This window comes from Pseudorasbora parva, chromosome 9 (assembly GCF_024679245.1).
Source record: "Pseudorasbora parva isolate DD20220531a chromosome 9, ASM2467924v1, whole genome shotgun sequence".
NCBI classification, from domain to species: Eukaryota; Metazoa; Chordata; class Actinopteri; order Cypriniformes; family Gobionidae; genus Pseudorasbora; species Pseudorasbora parva.
In genome coordinates, this window is record NC_090180.1 from 17,083,767 (window position 1) to 17,108,499 (window position 24,733).

At 35.8% G+C, this 24,733-nt stretch overlaps 1 protein-coding gene across 3 annotated transcripts; it reads right to left on the reverse strand.

Moving 5' to 3' along the window:
- Positions 1-33: 33 nt before the first annotated feature.
- vps4b (vacuolar protein sorting 4 homolog B) lies at positions 34-24,575 on the reverse strand. Of its 3 annotated transcripts, none has more exons than XM_067454151.1 (13): positions 24,555-24,575; positions 17,578-17,689; positions 17,387-17,487; positions 11,133-11,244; positions 10,733-10,880; positions 7,304-7,365; positions 7,005-7,124; positions 6,103-6,259; positions 5,389-5,537; positions 4,714-4,795; positions 2,353-2,572; positions 2,069-2,209; positions 34-1,340 (listed from the first exon to the last, which is right to left on the reverse strand). In XM_067454151.1, exons 1-13 carry the CDS (start codon positions 24,558-24,560, stop codon positions 1,239-1,241), a joined length of 1,512 nt encoding a protein of 503 aa, XP_067310252.1. In that variant the 5' UTR covers positions 24,561-24,575; the 3' UTR covers positions 34-1,238. The 3 variants fall into 3 exon arrangements, with proteins under 3 accessions (XP_067310252.1, XP_067310251.1, XP_067310253.1); XM_067454150.1 differs by lacking the exon at positions 24,555-24,575 and adding an exon at positions 22,581-22,721; XM_067454152.1 differs by lacking the exons at positions 17,387-17,487; positions 17,578-17,689; positions 24,555-24,575 and adding an exon at positions 12,739-12,976.
- Between the last annotated feature and the right edge of the window lie 158 nt (positions 24,576-24,733).

The following is a 24,733-nucleotide window of genomic DNA, read 5'->3' on the forward strand; positions in this document are numbered from 1 at the left end:
ATGATTTACAGTCATTTAAACGACAAGCGACAATTTATTTCCATTTCAACCTTTATTTACATGTGAATAATAAAAGGAACGAGATAAACCACTTTCTAACAGGACTTGTCCTTAAAACAAACCAAACATTTCTATACTATATTGTTATTCTAATAGTACAACGTCTTATAGGTTTTTTTTTTTTAATGGCAAACCAAACACCCTATAAATGCATAGGAGCTGTATACAGATTGATATATATATATATAGTTGTAAAGTTTTAAATGAAATGTGCAAATATCATTGAACCATTCCCAAATGTTCTGCCTATAAAAAGAGTTAAATATCCATCAATAAGCATCAGTACATGTGAATCTGTATTTAGAATGAGAGTGACAGACCAAGACAGACAAGAGAAAAAATGCAAAAAAGGCACATTGTGTGCTGAGCCTCAGCAAGTGAATTTACAAACGTCCAACATTGGCCCCAGAACATATAATGTAACTCATAAGTCAGTGAAGAAATATCACGTTTTACAGTAATATACTGAAAGTAACGCTGTATATGGAGACAAAAAACATATTTAGTATATGTAGAGAGTGCCTGAATTGTTAAATTGGGATCTCAGTGTTACATCAAATGCCAATGCAGATTCAAAGTGTGACTTTCTCAAAAGAGAAGGAAAAAAAGACAACTCTCATTACCAACAGCCATAAAAGATGTCGCTGCAACAATAAACAACAGCCACTTTAAATGGTTCCTCTACAAAGCATAGCCACAAAAAAAAAGCATTTTAAGATGGGCCTGAAAAGTCTTCATGCGTCAATGGAGCAAAACTATTGTCCATTTAGACTTTGCGTTTGTAAACAACAGTTACATTAGTATTTCTTCAAACAATTAGTCACTGCATAAAAAAGTAACTGCTAATTACTAATTGTTTTGCAGGACATCTGTTGTAGGCCCTGCTGACTGTGTTAATCATAGACAGACATTAAGCACAGATTATTATGATTTTGACTAGTGATTAATGATAAAAGATGCATGATGGTCACAAGGTAATGATGGTAGCCTTGCAGGCAGAGCAGCTATTGAAAAAAAACTGAGGTGGGCTTGAAGAGATGCACATTTCAAATTACAACTAGCATTTAGCCTGAGCTGAGGGGGCCGTCCGGTCAGAGGAAGAGCATGGGTATGAAAGGAAGAGAGGGGCATGTGAAGGGCACAATCTGTTCGCTTTGGTTTCAAGAGCATGGCTCTGTTCAGCCCTCCTGTCCAAAGTCCTCTGTGAACTTTTTCAGCTTCTCCAGATCCTGCTCGTTGACGGTGGGCTTTGTGTTAGTGAGAGACCTCAGCATGTCCGACTGTGGGTTCAAGCAGAGCAGAATGATTTGACTTGATTAAAGTACCATAAGATTCTTGCAAGAAAAAGAAAAAATAAAGAAAAACAAATAATAATAATGATAATAATAATAATAATTAAAAAAGTTAAAATAAAGTAAAATAAAATCTAACATTATATACAATATAAGTAAATATAAATATACATTTAATCTTATATTTATTTTACTTAATTTTAACTTTTAAAATAAATAATATTAATATTTCTTTTTAAAACACTAGAATTTGTATATACATACAATTATTCTGTTTGGTTCAACCATTAAAATATGCTGCAAAATAGCCAATATACACACAAATATACACTACTGGTCAAAAGTTTGGGCTCAGTAAGAATTTTCTCATGTTTTTGAAAGAAGTCTGCATTTATTTGATGAAAAACAGTGAACACAGTCCTATTTAATAATAATTGAATACGTTTTTTCCAGGACTCTTTTATTAACAGAAAGTTTAAAGCAAAGAATTTTTTTGAAATAGAAATATATTGTAACATTATAAATGTAATGATATTAATTTGATCAATTTAATGCATGGTTGTTGTTGTTGTTTTACATTATGCAAAATAAATAGATTGACACTGGAACTTTGCAGCAAAGTCTATTTTTTTTTTTAATGAACAATTAAAATCACAATTAGTATGTACTGATGGTTTAAAAAATAATAATAATATGAGAACTAAAAACATGCTCACCATGGAAACAATTGGCTCCAAAAGTTTCTCTCCAGGAACGTCCATCCATGTCATTTCTATAGCTTGTGGATCACCTGGGGAGCAAGGGGTTAGGAGGTCATCCACTAAGACATTTGGATCATCTCTTGATGGCCCCCGTACCTAATGAAAAAAAAAAATGGTTTCGGTTAGAAATGAGAGTATTTATTTTTCAAATAATTAATATGACAATTTTTCACAAGTTTACATTTACTAGGTTTCCATTTCTTAAAGTGTTAATGTAATGGATGTCTGGCAGGACTCACATGTTTAAAGTGAGTGGCAGACTGAACCTTCCTGACAGGCTGCATAAGAGCATCTCTGACAATGACACTGATGTCAGCACCAGAATAACCATCCGTCTTCTTGCCCAGAGTCATGAAGTCTGATTCTGTGAGACAGTTAGGTGTGCTGCCCAGATTTAGCTTAAACATGAACCCACGAGCGTGCTCTTCTGGCAGAGGGATGTAAATACGCTTCTCAAATCTAAACACAACAACATAGAAGAAGAACAATGAAAATTATACACTAGCAGTGAAAAGTGGTAGATGGACATGCCCACTCATTCATTACTGTTACTATATTTTTTAAAATATTAAAACAATGGTCAAACAAATAAAATCTATAAAATAGCACAAATGGAGGTTCAGATTTTTTTTCAAATATTGCCTTTTCATGCAGTGTGTAATATATCTGTCTGTGAATTTAAATGTTCTGCAAAGTTGTGAAGCTGAAAATGCACTATAAATAAAGTTAGTCTCCCAAAAAAAAAAAAAAAAAAAAAAAAAATCGACGCTGAAGAAACCTGTCGTCAGAAATTCGAATCCCAATCAGTCCCAAGCATTTCACTAGCTCAGTGGTTTTCAAACCTGTCCTGGAGGTACCCCAGCTCTGCACATTTGTATGTCTCCCTTATCAGACTCACCTAATTAAGGCTACACAAAGCTTTCCCTATCCAATCTTTTTTTTCCCTTCGTATCAATAAATATCTGCATACACACAAAACCACTTAAACCGACTCAAAACTATGTAGTATACATGCCAGGCCAGCGTATGGCGCTGTAATTCTGCCACAGAAATACACACTTGTGGTAAAGCAACAGTCCGAAGTGAGGAAAATAAAATCTCAAGATAACAAATAAATGTTCTACTTACAAGATTGTGTTTTATTAACTCCTACACGTAGCCCAACCATAAATCTAACCTTACAATAATGCAAATACAGTAATTAAATGACGCAATATTCCGTAGCTGTATTCCTTCTAGTCTTAACCGTGAAGGATGTGACAAATGTGGTGATGTGCAATGTCTATTCGTATATATTTGCTTGAAATGTTGATTGGATTGAGATCTGAGGAATGTGAAGGCCAAGTCAACCCCTCAAACTCGTTGTTGTGCTCCTCAAACCATTCCTGAACCATTTTTGCTTTGTGCAGGGAACATTATCCTGCTGAAAGAGGCCACAGCCACCAGGAAATACTGCTTTCACGAAAGGGTGTACATGTCTGCAACAATGCTTAGGTGGTAGGTGTCACATTAACATACACAAGGATGGCAGGAGGTTTCCCAGCAAAAAATTGCCCAAAGAATTCGCTGGCTATCCTTCTTCCCATAGTGCATCCTGGTGCCATGTGTTACGCACACGCACCCGGCCATTCAAGTGATGCAAAAGAAAATGTGATTCTTTAGACCAGGCCACCTTCTTCCATTGTTGAGTGGTCCAGTTCTGAGGCTCACATGCCCACTGTTGGCGCTTTTTGTGGTGGACAGGGGTCAGCATGGACACCCTGACTTGCCTGCGGCTATGCAGCCCCATACCAGCATTAACTTCTTGAGCAATTTGAGCAGTAGCTAGCTTGTCTGTTTGATTGGACCACACAGGCCTGCCTTCACTCCCCACGTGCATCAATGAGCCATGGCCGCCCATGACCCTGTCGCCGGTTCACCACTGTTCCAACCACAGACCGCGAACAACGCACAAGAGCTGCATTTTTGGAGATGCTCTGACCCAGTCTTCTAGCCATCACAATTTGGCCCTTGTCAAACTCACTCAAATCCTTACACTTGGCCATTTTTCCTGCTTCTAACACATCAACTTTGAGGACAAAATGATTACTTGGGGCCTAATATAGCCCACCCACTAACAAGTGCCGTGATGAAGAGATAATCAGTGTTATTCACTGTTATATGTTGTTATTTTTGATCGGTTTAATGTCTTTATTTACACTAAATGCATACTTGCTGAATATAAATGTATTAAGTATTAATTTCTAAAAAATAAATAAATAAATACAATACTGACCCCCACCTTTTGACTGGTAGTGTACATGCATGCAGAATTTCAAACTCTCAGGATTTCAAAAGGAACAAGAAAAAATACTGAGACCTATACATCTTTCATAATAACATTCCACATGACTCATACTAATTCATGGTCTCTGGCTCATACATGAGCTACAAGCGCTGAAAAACCTGTTCTGGCTGATGTGTCTCAGGTGATGTCATTAAAACGTGATGCATCACACTGGCACAGAGTTTAATGAGATAATCTTTAACTGATAGACTCATTCACTGTTCTTTTTCAGTTTTCCATGTTAATTGTGTCACTCATGGAAACAAATTATTACCGTCTTCTGATGGCAGAATCCAACGTCCATGGGATATTTGTGGCTCCCAGTACCAGGATCCCTTCATTGTCAGTTCCAACACCTATAAAGACAATATGCAAGTCTTAAACCTTCTTTAAATCACTTATTTAAAAATGTAATACATTTATCTTGAATAAAAAAGGGCATATATCACAAGTTCAAAACAATATATAGATTATAAATTAAAATCTATTTATAAAAAAATGTAATAATGTTTTAACATCACAGATTTTTTCATTACAGGAATGAGAATTTGGGGGTAGAAGTGTGAATAAAATGTCAAGAACAATCTCACTATGCAAAAATCATATAAATATAATTTCTTATTTCTTTTATAACATGTATATGTAAAATATAACTATTTTTATGAATAAATTGAATTCTAGAAATAAATTCTATTTCATTTGATAAACACATCCTAGAGACTAAATGAAAGTGATTTTGATATGATTTTGCATCACTGCTGATTCATAATGTGTTCACATCATCACTGCTGATTCATAATGTTTTAGACAAACACTGTGAAGCCATTTACATGTATTAATTTTGTTTAATTTCATATCTTTGTGGTGTTTTATTAGGATTGGTGGTAATAAACTCTTCAGAAGAAGGATTTGACATTCCTGCAATAGATGGTCATAACATTATTCTCACCTTGCATCTGAACCAGAAACTCTGTTTTGATTCTGCGAGCTGCTTCACTTTCATTCTCGCTCCTAGAGCCGCAGAGTGAATCAATCTCATCTATGAAGATAATAGAGGGCTTGTGCTCTCGGGCCAAAGTGAACAAGTTCTTTACCAGCCTAAGGGGATAAAAGAACACGTTCAAACATTGCCTGGCATAATTTTAACCAATTAATCAGATAACAAGCAACTTCACCAATCAGAACTGTTTAATTTCCTAAAAGATAGTGCACCTGAATGTGTGGCTGTGTGATCTAAATATAAACCCATTAAGAATTAAATGTTTTAAGCACTTTGGCTTTAATTTCCAGGCCAGTTGAGTCAAGGTTTCTCGATACCAAATTCTGCTCAAAGACCCATATAAAAGCTGTACAAAATATGTCCACTCTAAAAACACTACAGCTGCAGATGCACCTTCCATACAGTGTCTGCAGTGTTGCACATCAAATGTTGCACACAAAAAAAAAAAAAAAAAAACACACACTATAAAACTACTATATTACAATTGTTAATAGCTACTTTAAAATAAAGATAATGCATTTCTCTCCACTACAGTATTGTTTACCAATTATGGCTCTATAAACAGCAATACATTAATCAGAGTAAATTAATACAAAACATATTTATTAAACATGTTTTATGCTGTTGGCAAAGATAATCATCACCATTCATTACAAGACTCACTTTTCACTCTCTCCCAGCCATTTGGATACCAGGTCTGAGGAGGAGATGGAAAAGAAGGTGGAATTGTTGGCTTCTGTCGCTACCGCTTTGGCCAGGTAAGATTTGCCTGTTCCTGGGGGCCCGAACAGCAGGATGCCCCTCCATGGAGTTCTTTTACCTGAAACAGAAACAATTTGTATCGTTATCGGTCAACGTCACACCTGAAGTTCCATTTACAGGGTATTGATACTTGTATAGCTTGTCCACTTTTGACCATTTCCAGAGGTAGTCGAAAACACATTAAGCCTGATTGATTTCATAAACACTCATGTGGTTAAATGTGTCCGCAAAAGACACATTTAGTCTTCTATCCACTTTCTGACCAAATTCGTACACATTATGGGAAGCGGGCTAGCCACACGGGATTTAAACTTTGTTGGCTGAAGACCCAAGTTTGGTTTGAAGATGAAAAATGTTTCTCTCACCATTCCTGATTTCTAACACTCACACACAGCGTTCTGCGTGGTCTTGCGGCTGTCAGAGCAGAAACGAAAGCTGCTGCTCTCCATGCTTTTCTGTCGTCTCCAGTCACATTAATATGTAATTTGTGTGAGCTTATTTTGTACATTAGATCAAAAGATCTGAAAAATCCTATTAATTTACCCAGCAATAGACCATCCTCCCCTCAAAGAAATCAGGACAGAAGTGGTTGAAAGTGAAAAAAAAAAAACTAAATTAAAAAACAGGTGTAAATGGTAATGTGTCTCCCGCTCCGATCGACCATACACACATCTTAATACCAAGTGTAACCAGGGCCATATTGGCAATGATAACCACTGAATACTTAAAACTTAAAGAGTGTTACATGACAGGATTATCTCATTAGTTGATATTGTTATTCCAGGCAGGAAAATGCCACTTGCCTGTGAAGAGATGTGGGAATTTGATTGGCAGAATGACGGCTTCTTTCAAAGCCTCTTTGGCCCCCTCTAACCCGGCGACATCATTCCATTTAATGTTCGGCTTCTCCATGACAATGGCTCCTGTGACAGAAGAATCAGTCAATAAGAATAAACAGAGATTTTTTGGGATTAAAACTAAAACACAAACACATTAACAAAAAAAAAAAAGTACTGAATATGACAAAGTACTAAAAAGTGAAAAACTAAATTCGTAATTGTGCTGCTTTTAGAAGAAAGTGTCTGAATGAAGAATAACTAACCTGAGAGTTGATTCTGAAATTTCTTTTTCTCTGGGTCATCTCCTTCTCCATCACTCTCATTCCTAGAGTTAAAAACACAATGTGAACTGTGCACAGAAAGACGCTTTACAGACAGTGCACTACTAACGGCAAGATCTCTCTTTTCTTATGACGCTTAGACAAAAACACAATTTTTTAAGTTTTTTTTTTTAAATGCCTGTTTTTGATGAGTATCCTCGTAAACGGTCTTAAATGAATGTAGAGTTGAGAACATTGGATATGTGTCAGAGTCGTGCCATGTGCATCAGCTCTTAAAGTGACAGTAGTCTAATAAACCTGCTGCAGTCTGTGTCATTAAGGTTAAAGGGTTAGTTCACCCAAAAATTAAATTGATGTCATTAATGACTCACCCTAATGTCGTTCCACACCCGTAAGACCTCCGTTCATCTTCAGAACACAGTTTAAGATATTTGATTTTTAGTCCGACAGCGTATCTAAGTGTATGCACACTATACTATCCATGTCCAGAAAGGGAATAAAAACATCATCAAAGTAGGCCAAATGTGACATCAGTTAGTTAATCAGAATCTCTTGAAGCATCGAAAATACATTTTGGTCCAAAAATAGCAAAAACTACCACTTCAGCTTTGTCTTCTATTCCGCGTTTGTTTTCAAACCTCAAATAAAGATTAAAATGGTCATGAATCAGCGGACTGATTCATGATTTGGATCGCCAATGTCACGTGATTTCAGCAGTTTGGTAGTTTGACACGTGATCCAAATCATGAATCGATACACTGATTCATGACCGTTTGAATCTTTATTTGAGGTCTGAAAACAAATGCGGAAGAGAAGACAATGCTGAATAAAGTCCTAGTTTTTGCTATTATTGGACCAAAATGTATTTTCGATGCTTCAAGAGATTCTGATTAACTAACTGATGTCACATTTGGACTACTTTGATGATGTTTTTATTCCCTTTCTGGACATGGATAGTATAGTGTGCATACACTTAGATACGCTGTCAGACTAAATATAAAATATCATAAACTGTGTTTTGAAGATGAACGGAGGTCTTACGGGTGTGGAACGACATTAGGGTGAGTCATTAATGACATCAATTTCATTTTTGGATGAACTAACCCTTTAATCAAAGAAGAAAGAAATCACTCGTTGCTCGTGACTAACTTTTGTAGCTTTAATACGGATTAATCAATATTAATTCATACAGTGAAGACTATGTAATGTTATTTCACATTTGATTACTTTATTCAATTTCTGTAGTATTTCTAACCTGAACCTACCTTAACATCTTTTTAAAAATCTAAAAAGATCTGTTTATTTTATTACTGTTTATTATCTTTCTTCTATTGTACTTATTTGTGCTACTGCTGGTGTTTTTTTTCTTTTTTCTTATTGTGTTACTGGTTGTTTACTTGTCTTTAAAAATGTTTGAAATGTATATTAGTTAGGCAAATAGTTTATGTTGTAGTATAAAAATCTGAATAGATGTTTATGTAAAATGTTGGTGTCATTAAAACCTTATTTATTAAAACACAAGTAAACTTCCATTTAATAGAGACATCAATACTGGTTCTGCTATCTGTTATATTGGCCTTCATTCATAGTAATAGGTAAAAAGATGCCTTCAACAAATAAAATATGTATATATAAATATATAAAAAACTAATTATCTAAATAACATACTAAAATATTGAAAATATATACTGCCTTTATATTGTTTCTACATTCATTTTGATATTCAATGTGAAATAATGAAATATACAAATATAGGTTACACTTTAAGGTGGCATATTTACATATTTAGTACATAAATAAGTACTGAGTAATATTAATTAACTGCTTTTAATTACAGTTATGTTAGGGTTTGGTTCAAGGTAAGTTACTTGTAATTATGCATAATTTACTGCTCTGACTATAGTAAGCACATGTAGTAGCATGTAACTACGTCACCTTAAAATAAAGTGTTTAAAAAAATATTACACGTTTTAATGTTAGGTCCGATTAATCGGAAAAATTTGTGCAACGAAGCAGTCTCCATTGCTAACATTCCTTTGCATAGACATGAGAACACACACTAGCTGTTAGGGATATGCAAATCTACTATTTTAAATAAATATGGGTTATCTGAATGGCAGATCGATTGGTCAGCCTTAAGGAAGCCCTTTATAACTGGGGTCTATCAGAGCCAGATTAGGTGCATTTTTAAGAAGAGAATGGTCATTTTGATATTAGGCTGTTTCACAAAAATCAAGCACACATTTCACATGCATGCATGTACACTCAATTATTAGGAACACCATACTAATACTGTGTTTGACCCTCTTTGGCCTTCAGAACTTCCTTAATTCTGTGTGGCATTGATTCAACAAGGTGCTGAAAGCATTCTTTAGAAATGTTGGCCCATATTGATAGGATAGCATCTTGCAGTTGATGCAGATGCTCTTTTGGGTTGAGATCTGGTAACTGTAGGGGCCATTTTAGTACAGTGAACTCATTGTCATGTTCAAGAAACCAATTTGAAATAATTTGAGCTTTGTGACATGGTGCATTATCCTGCCGGATGTAGCCATCAGAGGATGGGTACATGGTGGACATAAAGGGATGGACATAGTAACAAACATTGCTCAGATAGGCCGTGGCATTTAAACAATGCCCGATTGGCACTAAGGGGCCTAAATTGTGCCAAGGAAACATCTCACACACCATTACACCACCAGCAGCAGCCTGCACAGTGGTAACAAGGCATGATGGAGCCATGTTCTCATTCTGTTTACGCCAAATTCTGACTCTATCATCTGAATGTTTTAATGCGTTCAGCAATTGAGACTCATCAGACCAGGCAACATTCTTCCAGTCTTTAACTGTCCAATTTTGGTGAGCTTGGGCAAATTGTAGCCTCTTTTTCCTATTTGTAGTGGAGATGAGTGATACCCGGTGGGGTCTTATGCTGTTTTAGCCCATCCGCCTCAAGGTTGTGCGTGTTGTGGCTTCACAAATGCTTTGCTGAATACCTCGTTTGTAACGAGTGGTTATTTCAGTCAAAGTTGCTCTTCTATCAGCTTGAATCAGTCGGCCTATTCTCCTCTGACCTCTAGCATCAACAACGCATTTTCGCCCACATGACCGCTACATACTAGATGTTTTTCCTTTTTCACACCATTCTTTGTAAACCCTAGAAATGGTTGGGCGTGAAAATCCCAGTAACTGAGCAGATTGTGAAATACTCAGACCGGCCCGTCTGGCACCCGTCTCAAAATTGCTTAAATCACCTTTCTTTCCCATTCTTGGAGTTCAGGAGATTGTCTTGACCAGGACCACACCCCTAAATGCGCATTAATAAGAAATTGAACAGATGTTCCTAATAATCCTTTAGGTGAGTGTATGTTTTTGTATTAATTCAGTCAACTACTAATCCACAACACCCACCCTTTGTCACTGGACTGAGACTCCTTCACTGGTTTCGCTGGGGCTTTCTCTTTCTTCTTTAAGTACTCTTTCAGCTTCTCAGCCCGGTCTAAATATTCAGCACATTTGGCTCGGATGCTTTGTTTGGCTTTTTCACCCTGTGCCTCATCTTTGTAAAAAAGAAAGAAGAAAAAAAGAAGAAAAAAAAGAGAGTTAAAGATATAGTTCACTGTTGTGATGTATTCTTCTTACCATATTAATACTTTTGCGTAACTATAATATAAAGCAAAATATATGAACATACAGCAAACTATTACGGTCTGGATAAAAACAAATAATATGACAGGAATAATAAAGTTTGTTTGTTGCTAAAATCCTTCTTTTTGATGGATGATATAAAAAAATTCTGCTGCATACTTACATTTGACAACATGTAGGAAATATTGAACTGCATGCTGATATAAACGCAGTGCCTCTTCATAGTTTTCGGCCTTATCCTCCTGAGATGCCTTGCTGGCCAGATCTATAGCTTTCTGTGTGGTAAATATCATAGTATAATTTCAGAATGGGTTTTAGGGAAAAATGAAATGAAAGCTATTTACTCACCCTCATGATCATCTTCGGAACACAAATTACGATATTTTTGATGAACTCGACGAGCTCTCTGACCCCTCCATAGACAGCTATTTAATTATCACTTTCAAGACACAGAAAGGTAGTAAAGAGATTGGTAAAATAGTCCATGTGACTACAGTGGTTCACTCTTACACTGTTGACGCTGTGTAAACAGTGTAAGCATTCCGGCTTACCATTGGCCGACACTGTTCACGTGAACCCCATGACGCATAGAGTCGTTCTGTCGTAGAACTAGGAAGTGCTGCACTGTTTACACTGCGTCAACAGCGTAAAGGAGTGGTCAAAATGCACTTTTCGTTCCATTGACTTCCCTTTAAACGCATGCGAACGCATCAGATCAGCAACGCAAGCTCATGCGACAATTTTTCCGCTGCGTTACAAAGTTCAAGCTTGGTGAACTCTGAGCTGTGAATTCTCATCATGTGAAGACTTGTGGCCAGTAGAATATCAATATATTACAGCTTGACCTCTTGAACGAATTAAAAGAAAGATATTGTCATAATTTATGTTTGTTTGTTTTTTTAGCACAAAACGTATTCTTGACGCTTCATAAAATTACAGTTGAACCACTGTAGTCACATGTTTTTTTTTAAACGATCTCTTTACTACCCTTCTGGGAGTTAAAAGTGGTTGTTGTGTTGCTGTCTATTGAGGGGTCAGAAAGCTTTCGGAAATCATCAAAGATATCTTAATTTTTTTCCAAAGATGAACGAAGGTCTTATTGGTTTGGAATGACAAGAGTAGGCAATAAAAATGTTTGGGTGAACTTACCCTTTAAATAATTAATAACATTTCATTGTGTTAACATGGACTGTATGGGGAATTTGAATTATGGTTATATGAAAGCACATAAACTAGACACTTTGCCAAACACTAATTCTAAAACAAACGAAAAAGAGGGATGTGGCATCTTTCCTCCAAGAAAAACTACAATGCTTAAAAGCTCACCCGAAAAACGAACCTTAGATTAACAGATGTAATATATCTATAGTCTATTCATAAACTTGAGCTAAACTTCACATTAGACAATAGTCAAAACCAACACCTAACTGTATCGTTAGCACATCCGTCCTCAACCTGCTAACGTCAGTCGAATTAACATTTAAAATGTAATTTATTATCTCACATACAATCGATTATGACGGATTACAATCATAATCGGTTTGTTAATACATATTTTTGACCAGTTAAAGAAAACATCAACTAAAGGGTGCTAGTAAGAGATGGGCGATCATTTCCCCATATTTACTTTATTTACTGCACAAGCATTGCTTTTTAAATGTATGTATTTACAAACTCGACACAACTTAGTTATTATCTGAATTAAATCCATAAGATTACATTATTGCTGTCAGTTGAAAAACTATGAGCTAATTTGTTTGCTAACTTACCTGCAAGTTGTTGTTGGCAGCCATAGGGGCTGAAAAAAATCAAGAACGTACGACGTGTTTCGGAAATATAAAAACAGTGCTATATTATCAAACTATCACAAACACGGTTTAACAAACAACTAACACGGATTGTACATTTATGATTTTTCAGTACTTATTTTTGAGATCGTTGAATAACACAGGAAAAAATAACTTCCGCATTAAAATGTCGAATGTCACTTCCGCCTCCACGCTCACGTGTTACAAAAATGTCATGCGTCATACGCGTAAGATACGCCTCTTTGGCGCGCCCGAAAACGCCTCAGGTTTCAGGGACAAAAAAAGTTATTCCTACGTAATAGAAGTTGTTGTCGTCATTATAACGATTATTGTTAGTAAAAACCACAGGATTTGCCACCATACATCAGAAAGTATAACTGTCAGACTTGTATCAGATTTTGTACAAATCCTCTTCAAACCATTTGATTGTAGCCTACTCTTTTCAATTCATCTAAGTAACAATTAAATAACTATAAGGATTTGAGTTCAAAGTCCAAATGCTGGTTTTCGTTAGTAGTTGTTATGTGTTGTGATTTTTTTTTTTTTTTTTTTTGTAAATAAGTAGCCTATACAAAAAAAAAATTATTCTTTTTTTCACAATGTCAGATTTTCAGACATTAGGACATCATTATGTTTAATCCAATGTAATAATGACAATTACATTAATTTTGATTGATTATGCCTCTGGCATTTTTTCCTCAACATGATCAGACACATTTGGTCTTTAACTAACAGACTATTTAATGTCTAGTTCCCGTGAGACGACTTACCCCGTATAGTGGTCAATGTCAGTAAACTACATTCCCCAGCTCACCCTGAGAGCTATTCCCTGGAATAAAACGTGTGATAACTAACTCCAGTCTCATCACTATTATTATATTGGCTTAAGTATTAATCTGCACATTCACAGCTACATCGATAGGCCAATGTGTTACTATAGTTATATAGCTACAGTACCAAACTAATTAAGTCATCAGCAAGATAACTGCACTATAAACAAGTGTTGCTATTGTCAAACTGAAAGGTCATCTACGAGACACAACATTGCTTAAACATTATCAGGTATTAAATTGCAATATGACAGGCTAGTAATAACAACTACCTTACTCATGTTTCTTTTAGACCCATGTTGTGAAATAACAAAAAGGCACCACCATAATTAAAAAAAAAAAAAAAAAAAAAAAAAAAAAAGTTATAGAACAAACAATAAAAATGAACAAATATAATGTAGTATAACCAAACAGACAATGGATAAATACAAAATGATAAAACTCAAAAGATAAATAAAAAAATCAACATACACCTTTGTACATTTCTTAATAAATCAATTCCTGGACTTATTGCACATGATTTAATGCACAAAATTTGAAAGAAAAAGAAAAGCTTCTCGCCATCACTAAGCCCTCATCATTATTATTTTTTTTCATTCTGTCCCCTAAAACCAACAAACAACATTTAATTTTCACTTTAAAATAACTGTAGTGAGGTAATATTGGTAGCTGAGAAATATTAAATAGAGTCAGCAAAATTACAGACGGGACCTAGCTGCATCTCTTTTAAAAGTTGAAGCACTGTTGTGTCTGGCACAAAATCTCACAAGAAAGAAAAATAAGCATGATTGTCCACACTAAACCTAACAATGAGTGGGGTGTAAGCAAATCCTGCAAAAATGCACAATTGAGATTGTATGTATTTATATGAATTAAGGTGCTTTCACATTGACCGTTGCAAAATCCAGTCTTTTAAATAGGAATCAATGCAACTGCATTCTACAATTTAAAGTGAGTGAAAGATTTACCCACACAGATTAGGATTTGCCATGCTGACCATCAGAAAGCTGTTTCATTTGAAAGTTACTTCTGTGTGAGCTGTGTTTCCAACCTACTAAAAAGTTACCTTTTTTGCCTACACAATTTTGTAATGTGACTGTAACTTTTCCACTAACTCATCAAATAGGGGAATCCAGTGGCACGGCCAAGTCCCTGAAAACTCACCAATATCCCACAACCAGGAGTTTCAATAAGCCTATCTATTATAATCTTCGATACTTCTGTCACATCTGGTGACAGATGGGTAATTAGAATAGCAAAGACTAAACTTTTTACTTGCAAAAGAACCAAAGCCAACACCCTGAAAATAAATTTAAACAACAATACCACACGGTGACAAAGCATCTAATGCGTCACTGCTTAATGGCGGAACAACCACATCTCTTGCCTCCCATACACAACATTTTTACATTTGAGATTAAATCAAATGACCAGACCTTCAGATCAAGAGGTTAAGGTTTTGCTGATTAGCATGTTGTCATCACATTCAACAATACCTGTATGTTCTGATGAAATAAAATGTTTTACAAATGCACTACCACAGTGCAAAAACTCATAGTGTTTTAAAGTATTAGTTGACTTCGAAGAAAAGAAAAAAATCCTGATAATTTACTCACCCCAATGCCATCCAACATATTCATGTCTTTCTTTCTTCAGTGGGAAATACATTAAGTTTTGAGGAAAACATTTCAGGATTTTCCTCCACACAATGTACTTCAATAGCAACCAAAATGTTGAAGGTCCAAATCAATGCAGTTTCAAAGGGCTTCAAAGGCTCTGCACGATCCCAGACGAGCAATACGGTCTTATCTAGCGAAACCATCTGCCATTTTCTTAATTTTTTTTGTTGAAAAAAGTATATACTTTTTAACCTAAATTGCTCATCTTGCGCCGCTCTGCGATGTGCCACGGATTTCGCAATCATGTCGTAAAGGTCACGCTAAATGTAGGCAGAAGTACCGCCTGAAGACTAATACAAACATCCTTTAGCAAAAAAAAGGTTAAACAACGATGCCGGACGATTTTGACGTTGGAGAGGGAGGTTTTTTTTTGTAAAGGGCGTTTGTATTAGTCTTTGCACGTTTGCTTGCGGTGGTACTTCCGCCTACGTCTAGCGTGACCATTCTGCCGTGATTGCGAAATCAGTGGCACATTGCAGAACAGCACAAGATGATAAATTTAGGTTAAAAAATTCTTATTTTTTCTTGAAAATGGCAGATGGTTTCGTTAGATAAGACCCTATTACTCAGCTGGGATCGTGCAGAACCTTTGAAACTACATTGATTTGGACCTTCAACATTTTGGTGGCCATTGAGGACCATTTTGTGGAGAAAAATCCTGGAATGTTTTTCTCAAACACCTACATTTCTTTTCGACTGAAACATCTTGGATGAGATGGGGGTGAGTAAATTACCAGGATTTTTTAGAGTACTTAGTGAACTAATCCTTTAAGAGACATAGGCCCCTATACAAATTATTTACAAGGAAGACCACAGGATAAAATGCATACCCATTTTTTTTTTCAGAAGCACCTCTCTCTGCAACTGCAACTGCATCTAAGATTAAGCCAGGAGACAAAATAAGACTCCTACATGCTCACTGCTGCTGAAGACCTACAGGGTTATGTACTTAGTCCACTGCTATTTACCTTTCTAACATACAACCATCAAACAAAACGAAAAAATCACAAATGAATTTGCTTACCATATCAGTTTGCATAGCTCACTGATAATATGCTGAGACCCCTCTCCTAATGAAGTTTTATTTAACAAAGTTCGGGAGGAGCATGTTCAGGTAATCACAAGAGGCGCAAGAGGAAGCCGGCATAGCCCTCTCTCACCTCTGTCCCACAACAGTTTCACAGCACCCATCGCCTCAATCTTGGCTGGTTTCTATACCAGACAAGGAGGGGGATTACTCTGGGTTCGGGCCAAATTCCGAGCTCTGAGCCCTCCCTCAGACAAAACGGCAAATACACATAAATGACTATATTTGATTTCATGTACGTGTAAACTTGTGAACTGTCATTAAAACAAAAAAGATTATTGAAGATTTTTTTAGGTTATTGCATAACCCCAAAGCAATCAAAGTCAACTTCAAAAAATAATAACAACAAGATTTTTATAATATAATATAATATAATATAATATAATATAATATAATATAATATAATATAATATAATATAATATAATATAATATAATATAATATAATCTCTAAGCATTTTGGCTTTCATTTAATTTCATTTAATTTTTTTTGGAAAATGACAGTAAATGAGGAAAGGAAATGTTGCTTGTTGGATTCAAACTCACACCTTCCGGATGTAAGCGCGGTGTAATGTGTTGGAGCTCTTGCACTACCATTAGGCCATGTCTCTAAAGTTCCATTTGATTTTAATCTACTTCAGTGTGTGTTCAGTGGTTTTGCAGACCACAGTCTGTTTTTCCTTTGGCATTATTATTTAGTTAGCTCAATTTTCCCTCTGCGTGATTTTCAGTCCATGATACAAAATTATGCTACCACCATGCTTCAAAGCACCGTTAATGTTCTCAGATCGGTTTAAACTGTAGGTTTTTTTTTAAAACTATTTGACCAGAGTAATATTAGTGACCAGTATTTGATATTAAATTACTGTAGACAGGCATTTTATCAAGATTGTACATAACAAGGAAACAGCACACCTTTGTTAATTGTCTTAAGTTTTCAACAACAACAACAAAAAAGAGGGACTGCTTGGACATAAATACACAAAGAGATAATGTGTGATAATTTGATAGTAACCTCTTTCTTATCAAGATAGTCTTGGAGCTGTTCTGCTCTGTCGAGATACTGCTTACACTTATCTCTGATCTTCTGATTGCCATCCTTACCCTGTGGTTCACCTAAATACATGAAAACAGAGTTAAATTGGCAAGAAAATGACAAGACACCATTGTAAATTGTATATAGGTTAGTTCTATTCATGCACTCACGTTTTACTACATGCAGAAAATATTTCACTGCATGCTGATAAGATTTAACAGCCTCCTCATAATTTCCATCCTGGTCCTCCTGTGAAGCTTTGTTGGCTATAGCTATAGCTTTCTGGGAAATGAAATGTGCAATTTGCATATATTATTTTTATTAACTCATTATAGTCACACCTGACTCGTATATTTAAGATATTGATTTGAGATACATAATCACAAGGTGAGTGAGATATATACATCTTAAGACACTTTGCAGAGATTTTAAAGTGTGTACATACTTAAATAAGGCATCATTACAAAGTATGTATTAATATTTAAATATACTTAAATAATGGTATATAAAAATTATTTAACTGTTAGTATGATTTTGCGCTAAGCCACATACGATATTGCGATATTTAAGCCACGATGCGATATTATCATGATACTAACGCCACAATACGATATTATTGCAATTTTTTACAGAATTGAGATATGCTGAGTATTGCAAAAATGTATTAAGTATACAGCCATTATGATTGGGCTTGCATAATATACTTTCACTTTAGAATTAGTGCCAATTCAGGGTGGCAATTGCTTGAATGGTGGACCCGTTGTTATTCCTAATGAGAAACACAACAAGAAAACAGTAAAATGACAAACTCACTTTAAAGGGTTAGTTCACCCAAAACTGAAATTGATGTCATTAATGACTCCCCCTAATGTCGTTCCACACCCGAAGGCCTCTTCGAAACACAGTTTAAGATATTTAAACAATTTAAACTAGAAATAAAGATGAATCAGTGAATCGATCAATCATTTGGATCGCCAATGTCACGTGATTTCAGCAGTTTTGGCAGTTTGACCCATTGATCCAAAATGCTGAAATCACGTGACATTGGCAATCCGAATCACTGATCGATTCACTGATTCATGGCCGTTTAAATCTTTATTTGAGAAACACGGAAGAGAAGACTGATGATGAATAAAGCCCTAGTTTTTGTCGTTTTTGTGATTTTTGGACCAAAATGTATTTTTGATGCTTCAAGAGATTCTAATTAACTAACTGATGTCACATATGGACTACTTTGATGATGTTTTTATTCCCTTTCTGGACATGGACAGTAAAGTGTGCATAGACTGCATATGCTCTGGGACTAAATATAAAATATCTTAAACTGTGTTCTGAAGATGAACAGAGGTCTTACGGGTGTGGAACAACATTAGGGTGAGTCATTAATGACATCAATTTCATTTTTGGATGAACTAACCCTTTAAAGCTGCAGTCCGAAACTTTTTGCGCTCTATTTTATAAAAAATGAGATAATTGCGCTCTCGTTTAATAAACAGAACTGCATGCATCTCGCGGAAGAACATTGCAGCCGGATCTACTTCTCTCTGTTTATGTCTATGGCGGATCACGCAGGGACTGTGCTCCTCCACAGGTGTTCCTACTAGACCGGTCTGAAATAGTCCCAATATAAATACTTATTATAAGTGTACCATAATGATTCAGGGTAAGACAAAAACAAGGTTTTGGAAAATGGATTCATCATTTTTGTTAATCTTGAACACACAAAAAAGTTACAGACAGCAGCTTTAAATAGACTCTTTTACAGTTCATATTGAAATCAAATCTTCCACCGTCATCTTGTCATTCAGCTCCTCACTCTCGTGATAAATGAAAGCGGACTCCTGCTGTCTGTGCTATGACTCTCGTTCAGCTTTTACGCTGCACGTTTAGTTTTTAATTGTAGTGGCTTTTCTCTAGCTGAACTACATTATTTTTACAATAAAAAATCTAAACGAAGGTGGGGGCGGTCCCGCGCGGTACAGTGATGTTACAGACTATCGCAGCAAACCTATTGTGTTGTACAATGAACGAGTACACTGACAGTGTAGATATGGCATAATAAAATATAGACAGCTTGTTTAATTTCTTCTTTCAGATGAATATTTCAAAGTTATATTAAAAAATCTCTTCCAAGCTTTATAATAGCAGTGAATGGGGTTTAAGACTTTAAGATTTTACCCCAAAAAAGTGCATCCATTCATCATAAAAGTACTCCACATGGCTCAGATGGGTTAATCTAGCTTCCAACAGATACGCATCGATTTACGTTGAAAAAGATTGACCCTTGACCTGATAACATGACGCATTGACGAATGCAAAACTGCAGGGGATAGGGCAAAACAAGACACCGGTCATGAATTGGAAGATTAAAACGAGAATTTTTAAAGAGAAATGTCGGAGGATTTTGATATAAGAGAAGAGGAGGTTGAGTTTGTTGCCCAGCCCTATTTGTACGAACCGTGAGAGATGTCAAAGCTTACGCTATACTCATACATTGCGTCAGGGTTTACTCTTTTGGCTTAAAGAGATAGTTCACCCCAAAATTTTAATTAGCCTATGATTTACTCAACCTCAAGTCATCATAGGTGTATATGACATTCTTCTTTCAGAAGAATAAAAGTTGAATCATATTTAAAAAGTCCTGGCAAATCCATGCTTTATAATGGCAGGGATTGTTGCTCTGTTTTTGAAGTCCATAAAAATGCATTTGTCCATCAAATAATGTGCTCCACACATCTCTGGGAGGTTAATAAATGCCTTTGGAAGTGAATTGATGCATTTGTGTAAGAAAAATATCCATATTTAAAACTTTATAAAGTAACGTTTCAGTCGATCGCCTTCGCGTACGCATCTTGAACTCCGAGAAGGCACTTTCAACACTTTTCCATGGAATGTGAACTTTAATTAAAGGGGGGGTGAAACACTCAGTTTCAGTCAATCTCATGTCAATCTTGAGTACCTATAGAGTAGTATTGCATCCTTCATATCTCCGAAAAGTCTTTAGTTTTATCATATTTATAAAAGAAATATGGGCTGTACTGAGTCTTTCCGGAAAAAACCGAGCGCCTGGAGGCGTATCGTGTGGGCGGAGCTAAAGAATGATGAGCGCGCAAAGCGGTGACGTCCTCAAGCGTGGAGAAACCCATCTATCTCAGCTAATACAGATAATGATCCACAATCAAATCTGAGGCTGAAATAAATTGAACAGGAGAAACGGCAACATCAGGATGTCCGTCTCTGTGGTATGTACTGTATTTAGGGGCCTTTGTGTGCAGTTTATGAGGACATGATTCGGTTTATGGACTATTGTATGTGACTAGACCTTAGAGGTAGCAAGCAAAACGGTTTTGCACGTCAGAGTCAGAATAGTGTAACGTTATACAGAACAACAATGGAGTAACCGTTAGCGCATTTGAATGACGAAGCACGCGATCGTATCGTTTACTGATGTATACTCATGCTATGGTAGCCAATAGCAGAGACATTTGAAGTTGATTTACTCACCGGCATCTTCCAAAGCAGGACCGCTCTGTCAAAAACACACTTCTTTGGTATGATTTGGTGAAGTCCTGTGACAGCAGTGACCGTGGAAATCCACTTTGCGACGCGACTGAAGCGATTTTGTGAAGCTTCCCGTCATTTCTGCGTTCAAATCGGTTCAAATGCAGCGCTGCCTTCCCGGAATGCTGTGCTGAAGCCGCTCGACGTCACCCATAGGAATAAAGTGTAGCACGGCGCGCCACATAAGTGTTCACGGACGACTGGATCTGCAGCTGAGAGACTGTTTACAGCGTGCATTTCCTCTCTCTCCCTCTAGTGACGCGCGCGCACCCTTCCGGGAGAAGAGCCCGTACAGCCCATACAAGGACCTTCCGCTCTATTTAACGTCAAATAGACCCATACTCGAAAAAAACTCGCCGAAACTTGTGAGAAACCGGAAGGAGTATTTTTAACACAGAAATACTCCATCAAACGTCCAACATTAGTTTTTGAAACTTTGTCTATGTTTAGGATGGGAATCCAAGTCTTTAAAGGTGTAAAAAGCTCAGTATGCATGAAACAGCATTTCACCCCCCCTTTAAAAAAGTTTTAAATATGGATATTTTTCTTACACAAACGCAACGATTTGCTTCAGAAGGCCACCTTATTTGATAGACAAATGCATTTTTATGGACTTCAAAATCAGAGCAACAATCCCTGCCATTATAAAGCTTGGATTAGCCAGGACTTTTTAATTTAACTTTGGTTGTATTCGTCTGAAAGAAGAATGCCATATATACCAAGGATGTCTTGACGGTGAGTAAATCATGGGCTAATTTTCATTTTTGGGTGATATCCCTTTAAGTCGACTTATCGCTTCCCTTTGCTTCCTATATTAAAAATCTAAATTAAATGAATCAATAATAATATTTATTAAAAAATAAATCATTCTAAACTAAATCTTAACTCCCATTCACTGCCATTATAAAGCTTGGATGTCACTCAGATTGTATTCATCTGAAAGAAGAAAGTCCTAGGATGGCTTGAGAGGGATTGTGATCATGGGGTTAATTTTCATTTTTGGGTGAACTAGTCCTATATATATAAAGAAAGAAATAAAGAAAGAAAGGAAAGAAAGAAAGAAAATAAAGAACTACACAGCTAGGCAATGTTAAATAATCCAGTAGCCTATATGGCAACTACCTGCTTTTCATAAATGTTTCATTTTGAGGGATTGGTGCCGTAGAATATTGTAAACTCTTCTGAGAATCGTCAAAACGGCAAAATATTCACAATTGTTCCTGAACTGACAATATTCTAGATATGTCAATAATGTCCGGTATGGCCGCGGCTTAAAAACTAGAACGCTGCCTCCCTCTGCCAGCGTTTGTAAGCATCATCATATTAGCTTTGGAAACCACTTTGCTGTCTAAGCAGGCTGCTCACTAGGGTTTGAAACATAACCACTGTCATTAAGATGAACTACGTACTCGAAGACAACTTCAATCACTCCAACTTCAACTTTACTCTTAAATAATCACCATGGTTGCGAGAGTGGTGAATGTGAAAGTGGTTTCTAAGAAACTTTAAGAAAAAATGGTCACGGGTCTGAAATTAAACATTACAAACGATTACACTTGGAGAATTCACATTGCCTTCACATTCATTATGATTTGCGGATGGGTATATTTACCTGTAAATTTGTCGGCTCCATGTCACGTTGATTTGTTGTTGTGTCTGAAATTAGTCACTGCTAAGTTTCGGTACTGTTAGCGTTGACTGAATTTGTTCACACCCACTGACTCGACTCATAGATCAGGCATGATAATGATTGAGGGACAACACGACAAACAGCGACCTCTACCTTACACTGAGAAATATTTCATAATGTCTAAAAAAAACTGATTGGTTTGCTTTGCTAGTTCAGAGTCAGACTAGAAACTGAGAAAAAACTTTCTTTATTTGCACTCAGATAATAATACTCACTGTAGTGGATTATACGGAAGCTTATTGCATTCACTTGAGAAAAAAAAATCTACTCTGTTTTTCTGAATTAATGACTTAATTATCTCAGAATTATGAGATAATTTTTCATGAATACATTTTTTTTGCTCTGTTTTTCTGAATTAATGACTTAATTATCTCAGAATTATGAGATAATTTTTCATGAATAATTTTTTTTTGCTCTGTTTTTCTGAATTAATGACTTAATTATCTCAGAATTATGAGATAATTTTTCATAAATAAAATTTTTTTTGCTCTGTTTTTCTGAATTAATGAGATCCCTCAAAATCCAGCCAAGAGCTTTATTTTAGCTGGATTGCATGGAAGTAAACATGTCCCGCCTTTCAAATTTAATCCGGATTTATTTTACTTTGGGTTTGAGACATTGTCTTTAAGTAATAAAATTTTTATTGTTTTTAGTGCATCAACTTTGTGCAGACAGCTCATGACAGCAGAAATGAACATTCTGATCTGCTTGACATTGCTATTGGACTCCATGGGGATCCAGTATTTTCAACAATTGCCTGATTGTCTCTTGTGTCACCACGTAGCCAGCCTGAATGCATTTTAGATGCATCATCTTAACACTATCACATAGTAATGCGTATCAATAGTACGAGTGTGAAATCGTGTCTAATGTATATCGTCTGGAATGTATATTGTGTGGAATGTTTACTGAGATAATGCACGTGCTACACAGTCTTTCGCGTGCATGCATATGACATGCTCTTGGGTAGGTTGGGGATGGTGGGATGGGGGGTTCGTACGTATAATATGCCATAAAGTGCATATCATAAGCACGTGAAAAACTGTGTACCATATGCACACCAAAACTCATTTTAGCGTATACATTCCACAAGATTGCACACTTATTTATACTACTATTTATATGAATTTTCATGAGATCGGCTGTCTGCACAAATTTGAAAGGCGGGACATGTTTACTTCCATGCAATCCAGCTAAAATAGAGCTCTTGGCTGGATTTTGAGGGATCTCATTAATTCAGAAAAACAGAACAATTTTTTTTTTTTTTTCAAGAAAGAATTAAGTCATTAATTCAGAAAAACAGAGCAAAAAAAATGTATTCATGAAAAATTTTCTCATAATTCTGAGATAATTAAGTCATTAATTCAGAAAAACAGAACAAAAAAAATTATTCATGAAAAATTATCTCATAATTCTAAGATAATTAAGTCATTAATTCAGAAAAACAGAGTAGATTTTTTTTCTCAAGTGAATGATAAAAAAAATATATATTTTTAAAAATTATTTTATAATTTTAAATGGCAAAAATAGACAATAATTATTGCATAAATATTAAAAAATACCATCAAATCATCTCAAAATACAAAATTAAAAAGAAAAAAAAATATTATAGAAGAAAAATAAATTGCATTGGTTTTACTGGGGTGGAGGAAGTTTAATTTTTAGGTGTCCGGTCACTTATGACCGGGAAGACAACCAATGTAACCCCTAAACGAAGAGCACCAGAAGGTTAAACATTTTCAGAGGCAATTTATTTTCAGATAATTTTTTTATCTTCATACATTTTGGGACTATAAAAAACACTATTTCTAATGCGTTATAAACAAATGACAGAATTGTGTCCAGCGTTAGTTTTACTAAAATAATTTAATAGATGAATAAAGTAGGCTATCTTACCGTCATAGCTGTATCTTATGCCGCCTTCACGTGCTATCAGAAATGTGATAATTTCCACTTCTGAGGTCGTGATTATGAGCTCATCCTATTCACATTTTGAAATGAGAGGGTGTTCATGTGCAATTTTTACCTTGGAAACTCGTATTGACAATAATTCCGAGAGCACATGAATGCAGCAT